General features: G+C 36.4%; 1 protein-coding gene across 1 annotated transcript in view; it reads right to left on the reverse strand.

Moving 5' to 3' along the window:
- Positions 1–6,710, reverse strand: part of LOC106937682 (slit homolog 1 protein-like) — a gene marked incomplete at its 5' end in the record, with an annotated part of 44,486 nt that overhangs the window by 19,373 nt on the left and 18,403 nt on the right. The window contains 6 exon segments of the mRNA XM_015019324.1: positions 109–202; positions 317–456; positions 1,009–1,103; positions 2,025–2,149; positions 5,312–5,475; positions 6,443–6,589. Of these exon segments, the coding sequence (XP_014874810.1) occupies positions 109–202; positions 317–456; positions 1,009–1,103; positions 2,025–2,149; positions 5,312–5,475; positions 6,443–6,589 (765 nt within the window).

Here is a 6,710-nt window from a genome sequence, read left to right on the forward strand (position 1 = left end):
GGTTAGGTATGTGATGGTTAGTTAGGCTGTAGAAAATGAATGGAAGTCAATGTAAAGTTCCCACAAGACATGAAAACACGACTGTGTGTGTGCATATGTGTTTTTAACCTGGGGCCTGTAGGACTGCTGATGCAGGTGGACTGATGCTGACAAGGATTTCTACCTGGAGAACAAACATCATCCTCCTCTTCACAAAGCAGTCCTTGGAACAAGAAGCAACAAACAAGGATTAATTAAAAAACAGAGTGCAGATCTTTTTTCAGACATCCAGATTACTTTTCTCTGACTAGTTGATTTGAAAGGTACTACGGCGTACCTCTGTAGTTAGGAGGACACAAGCAGGTGTAGTTGCCGACTCCATCAACACAGGTGGCGCCATTGTCACATCCGTGATCCTCGCAGTCGTCCACGTTGACCTCGCAAAATGTGCCATGGAAACCAAATGCACACGCGCAGCTAAGAGGGTAAAAAACAAATACAAGTTAAAAAAAAAAATAACTTGTACAAAATGTAAAAAAAAACAACATTCATCTGGTTGGGCAGTGCACGCCTCCTCTGACCCTTAAAAAATATTTCTCACCATTGTCATAAATGTAATTAAATAAGCAAATATGCAAAAGTTTTAAATTGTACAAATGCCTTATGATATCTACAGTAACTGGACATAGTTATTATAAAGTTTTATGGTTCTCAAGTAGCGCTTAAAATGCAAAACCACAAAAAATACATAGTGAATACAGATGGCTGAGTAAAAAACAGATTGATGACAAGAAAGGAAGAGTTTTGGAAGAAAATTAAGCAGTTGAACATTTTTTAGATAAGGAAATTCGGCATAACATCCATACAGAAAGCACTATTAATATTATTTTATAGATAGATAGATAGATAGATAGATAGATAGATAGATAGATAGATAGATAGATAGATAGATAGATAGATAGATAGATAGATAGATAGATAGATAGTGGCTTTGCTGGTTTTGTTTACTGCTAACCACAACGATGCTACCTGAAGCCTCCTGTCTGCTCGTCTCTCAGGCAGCTTCCTCCATTGGTGCAGGGATTGCTGACACAAGCATCGACTGGAGTCTCGCAGTGTTTACCCTGTACGCCCGGAAAACACAGTAAGTCTGAAAGATCAGCCCATCTGAAGAACGGGTTAGTAAGACAGGTATCCGCTAAAAACAATATCCAAGACCTGTACAGGTCCAGGGGTGTCAAACTTGTTTTCATTTTGACCCGTATTAACACAATTAATGTATTGATAAAACCCATTGACAAGTTGTTAAAATATTAATAAATAGCTGTCTCTACATTCAATCAGTACTTATTGAAATAAAAAATATGGAACATCTTTTCAAACTGAAAGAAAAATGTGCAAAGATGCAACAGCGTATTAGGGCCTCTGCAGATGGTAAAAAATGAATCTCCGCCAAAACATTTCGAGATTAAACTCAGAAATATTCTAGAAACTCAGAAAATTTCAGAAATTTCTGAATTTAAAAAGTCACAAATGTTTTAGAAAAATTAATTTTGACATTAATCTCAAAATGTCTTAATTTTTTTTCAGCAAATATTTGACTTTTGAAGTTCAGAAATGTCTGTTTTTTTCTGGTCTTAAACTATTACATTTCTGAGTTTTTGGACAGATATTTACTCCTTCTCTTCTGTCTAACTACAGTTCTGCTTTGTCATAAAAAGCAGCTTTAATTTCACTGATTTACAATTTCTTTTAAACACAAGGGCTTTTTAAAGGCTATTTTGACGCCTCCCTCAGAGTCAACAGGGTCACATAGACAGCTACGGCAGGCCGGATTTGGTCCCCGGACCTTAAGTTTGACATATATACTCTACAGTTTACACTTAATGTCATGAAACTAAAGTCAGATTCCTAGTTTGTGAACAATCTTCACCAAAACAGCTGATTCTGACAGTCAGGAAACATGCACATGCAAGATGGCGGACGTTGGGTTGATTGTATCCCATCATTTCCTCTAAATCCCACCTTTACGTTTAGATTCATACCGTAAAACCCGACTTGCAGGCGCAGGTGTACTGCTGGGATTGGTGGATTTGGCAGGTTCCCTGGTTCTGGCAAGGGGAGGAAACGCATGGAGTGCATTTGGCCTGAACAGAAATGTCCACTGGACCTGTACACACACATAGGCAGAATTTGGTTTGCTAGCATAGCACCTTTCAACGCACTCAAGTGGCATTACATTATGAGAGAAACATAACAACCACTCCAAAGAAAATTGTGCATCATAATATGCAGACCTATCATTGTTCAGTTAATCAGGCGTTTTATTTTTTGATATGCAAATCTTGCTGAAATTATTATTTTAGCGTAACAAGAACCCTATGATTTGGATTCTTGTTGTTTCTCTGGTATATTATTTAAATTTATAAAGTGATTTCCCCCCTCTTTCCACATGTGATTGCTCTCCTCCTCCTTATTTTTGTTTTTCAGGTTTTGGCTCAGAGGCAACCCTCATCTGAAACTGACAGACGGCGCAATCACTTCATAGCTCTGCTGCTTGTGGATCTGAGGAACACGTCAGTCACAGGAAGAAGTGACTGGCAGGTATGCAATATAGGCTAATGGAGAAAAACAGAATACAAATGCTTCCTGTAAGGCGATGTGTGGTTGAGGTGGACAGATGACAGGCTGATCCTTTGAAACATAAATAATCATAAAACACAAACAATGGCATAGATGGAAAATACTGGAGGCAGGAAAACCTGGATCTCATGATTATAATGCTAAGGATGAAATTTATTAGAGTGATAATTAGTCGGCTAGTAATGTTATGATTCGCTTTGTTATTGTTTACAATAATTTGACAAATTAAATTGCTGCTTGACTGCAAATTACCAAAGGCAGCAACGTTTCCAACTGTGTTTGAAACTCTGAAGACGAGATCACTAGAGGGCGCTGTGACTGATGAACAGTGGAAAGCCACTGGCATAAACGTGGGCACATATGAAAAGAAAAGTGATTATGGTTAGAAAAGAGCATTACAAAAGAAAACTGAGAATAAATGACTAATTCCTTTCTCTTTTTGTCAGCTGCTACCATTAGGGGGCGCCACAGTAGAACAACTACTCCCTCTCGCTCTGTTTCAGGAACCCCGTCCAAAACGTTTTCTATTTCAGACTTTAAACTGACCTTCTGATAATCTAATTTATAATCCCATGTGTTTGTTCAATCCCAATGAAAATCTTAATATCTGCATGTTCCTCCAAATCAGTCATATTTGTATTATCTCTGACTAGATAATTTTTTTTAATTCTAATTATTTCTTCTCCAAATGATCACAAATATAATGTAATAATAAAAATACATTTAGTGTTTTCAACAAAAAATACAAAAATATCTAAAAATGACTAAGGGAGATTTTTAAATCCTGTACTTTAACTGTACATAAATATAAACTATTCTGCTAACTAAGTAATGAATAAAAAAAATGGCAATATACTTAAATGGAGTCCTGTAATTTGGTATGAATATTAGAGATTATATTTCAAGGTCATTATAAAACATTTCAGAAGGGCATATTATGTAAAAAAAAATATATATATATATATACATATACACACACACACACATATATATATATATATATATATATATATATATATATATATATATATATATATATATTATCAGAATTATTTAAACATGATGGGAAACAGATAGAAAAATAAGGGATATTTTCAATGAAATATGTGATATTTGTTAAATTAGTTAATTTGCTAATAATTTGTTTGTATACTAGAAAAAATGCTAGACGTAGAACAAGGTAAAACAGAAATAAATAAATTTTGCTCTCCGGGTCCAAAAACTAAAGTGCTTAAAACTCATAAATCAATCATGATGAGTAATCCTGAATTTAAAAATGACAAAAATAAGCATCCATTATGATTTTTGCTGCACTGGAGCTGCTGTAAAATACCCTTTTTTTCTTTCACTGCCATTTTCTTTGGCCAAATAGCCTGGATGTTGTGTTGAATGTTAAAACTTGGTACAGAACAAACACAAAAAGGTTTTTTAAGAATAACACAGAGGCACGAGGAACTATTCAAATCTAAGGTAAATTATTGAGCAGATCATACATCATTCAGTTTCAAGTTACTTAAAAAAAGGTTGAATGGATGTTGGATAAATTAAATAGCATAGCAGTGTTTCAATGTTTTAGGAGAATACATACAGCATATGTAAAGAAGGATCAAATAGCTTCTCAAAAGAGCTGGTTTTGTTAGTAAAACCTCATTGCACTGCATGTCGTTTTAAATGTTTTATAAAAAATAGCTTGCAGAGCAGTGCCGCATAACATCCACCTTCAGTAAATTCTGGTTTAATGTGTGTACATAGGCGATTTTCTGCAGATTTCTGTAGATTAGATCCGTCTGCACTGCGGTGTCTGGAGCTGAGAGTGTGTGGGAGTAGCAGCCACCAACTCCTCTACTGAGCCACACCAACTAAAAACATTTCATTAGATCGTTCATTAGGAGGCGTTTCCACATGCAGGATTATTAGCTTAGAACATAAAAACCCACCAAAACTGGTCTAGGAAGTTAATCTTTGATTTGGTTCTGCTGAACAAGAATGAGACTTTTAGGTGATGTGGATATGTTTAAAACAATACGTTAGGTCAAACAGTCCAAATCAAGCTGGAAGAAAATGCACAGAGGGAGAAAGATAAAAACAAATGTGTGGTATAAAACACACAGAGGTGGGCAGAGGACCCAAAAATATCACTCAAGTAAAAGCAGTACTACTTCAACATATGTTTACTCAAGTAAAAGTAAAAAGTGTTTGGTAAAAAGTCTACTGAAGTACTGCGTAACATTTCAAATGATCAATCATTTAATATTTAAAAATTACATAATCAGACGGACCAAAATGTAAAGTTATGTTGAAACCTCTGAGCATTTTGGGATGAAAAGAACCAAAATGACAATAACTTATATAAGTAACAAAAACTAACAAAATCATGCAAAAGAAAAATTTTCCAAATAAGTTTCATTTATGAAACTTTAACAAAAACTGCAGGTGTGTCTCTGTGGTGAATTTTTGTTTTTCATTCAGTGGGTAGAGAATCCAAACATTTTACTTAAGAATAGAAATACTTCATAATAAAATTACTCAAGTAAAGTAGAAACTACAGCGCAGTAAAAATGCTCCTAAAAGTAAAATGTTTCAATCAAATTGTAACGAGCTTCTACCAAACTTTGAAAACATGTATTTAATCGCTCCTGGTTTAATTGCAGCCTTTACATGCATGCAGAGGCGCTTCCTGTTCGCTCACCCAGACACTGGAACTTGTCAGCAGGTGTGGTGAGCAGCAGCTTGCCCTCCAGGCCCCGGGGGCCGGCGCAGCGCGCGATGCCCGGCTCCTTATAGCCGCTCTTCACCCAGTCTGACAGCCAGAGCAGCCGGCAGTCACAGTACAGAGGGTTGGCTCCGATTGCTCTGAACAAACAGCAAGACAAGGAGGATGATGAGACACTAATACGAGAAGGAGGTCAAAAAGGAAGCGGGGTTTTCTTTGTCTGCACTGATATGAAGGTTAATTTAAGCTCCATCTGCACAGACAAAGATACAAAACAGATCTGCTGCGAACACTGAAGGAGCTAAGCATGCTCAAGCAGAATAGTGTGTAAACGGCCTCTTGAATCCAAAATGTAAGCTCCTGATTTTTGGCATTTGAATTCTCCCATAGACCTTATTGTTGAAGTTAAATTTCTAACACTGACTTCACTGCAAAACCACAGAATCTTACCACCCAATTTTGGTCTAGTTTCTAGAGAAAATTCCTCAATATTTTAAATAAGATAAACTTACTTAAAAGCAACTTTTCAGCGAAATATAGTCGCTTGTTTTAAGTAAATAATTCCGTAATATTGATGAAAATGTTCCATTGGCAGATTATTTCACTTGTAATGTCAGAAAAATGTCTAAGGTGAAATAAGCTGCCAATGGAACAAATACTGAATTATTTACTTAAAACAAGTCTCGACGTCTTGCTTAAAAGTTACTTTTAAGTCAGTTTTGCACCTTTTAAGGTTATTTCAACCTTTATGAAAAGGCTGAAATAAGACATGTAACTTATTTTTGTACAGCTGGATGTAAATTCAGGCACTGATGTGATATACGAGATAAAACATAGATCCTCTGTTGTCTGCAGAGATATTGGTATTATATTCCATTGCAAACAAATTTACAAAAATAAATATTTTGCAGTTTTACCAAGTTGTAATTATTGGAGCCTTTGGGTTTATTAGCTCAGTCTCAGCAGGCTTTCAAAAACCATAATAACGAAAAAGTTTCCCACTCCTGATCTACAGAGACTGAGAAAGGACCAATAGTGAAAATCCTGCTAGACATCTTTACAGGCGGCTCAACAACTGAATGCATGTGCAACATGTGCAGCACTTACAGGTGAGACAGGGAGGCCAGGTCACTGAAGATTCCCTGCTGCAGCTCAGAGATGTCATTGCCATGGAGAGAGCTGAGAGACAGAAACAGTTATAGGCCAGAAAAGGTTCTGAGCATTCAAAGTGAACTCTCGCTGAGCACAATGACTCTGACGGGCAGGAAGTCTCACGCAGCACAAAAAACAAACGACAGCTTGGAATAAAGGAAAGGCGCTGCATACTGATGCTGTGTGTGTGTGTGTGTGTGTGTGTGTGTGTGTGTGTGTGTGT

Source organism: Poecilia latipinna, unplaced genomic scaffold (genome assembly GCF_001443285.1).
Source record: "Poecilia latipinna isolate Pla-1442-1.1 unplaced genomic scaffold, P_latipinna-1.0 Scaffold2409, whole genome shotgun sequence".
In the NCBI taxonomy this organism is placed as follows: domain Eukaryota; kingdom Metazoa; phylum Chordata; class Actinopteri; order Cyprinodontiformes; family Poeciliidae; genus Poecilia; species Poecilia latipinna.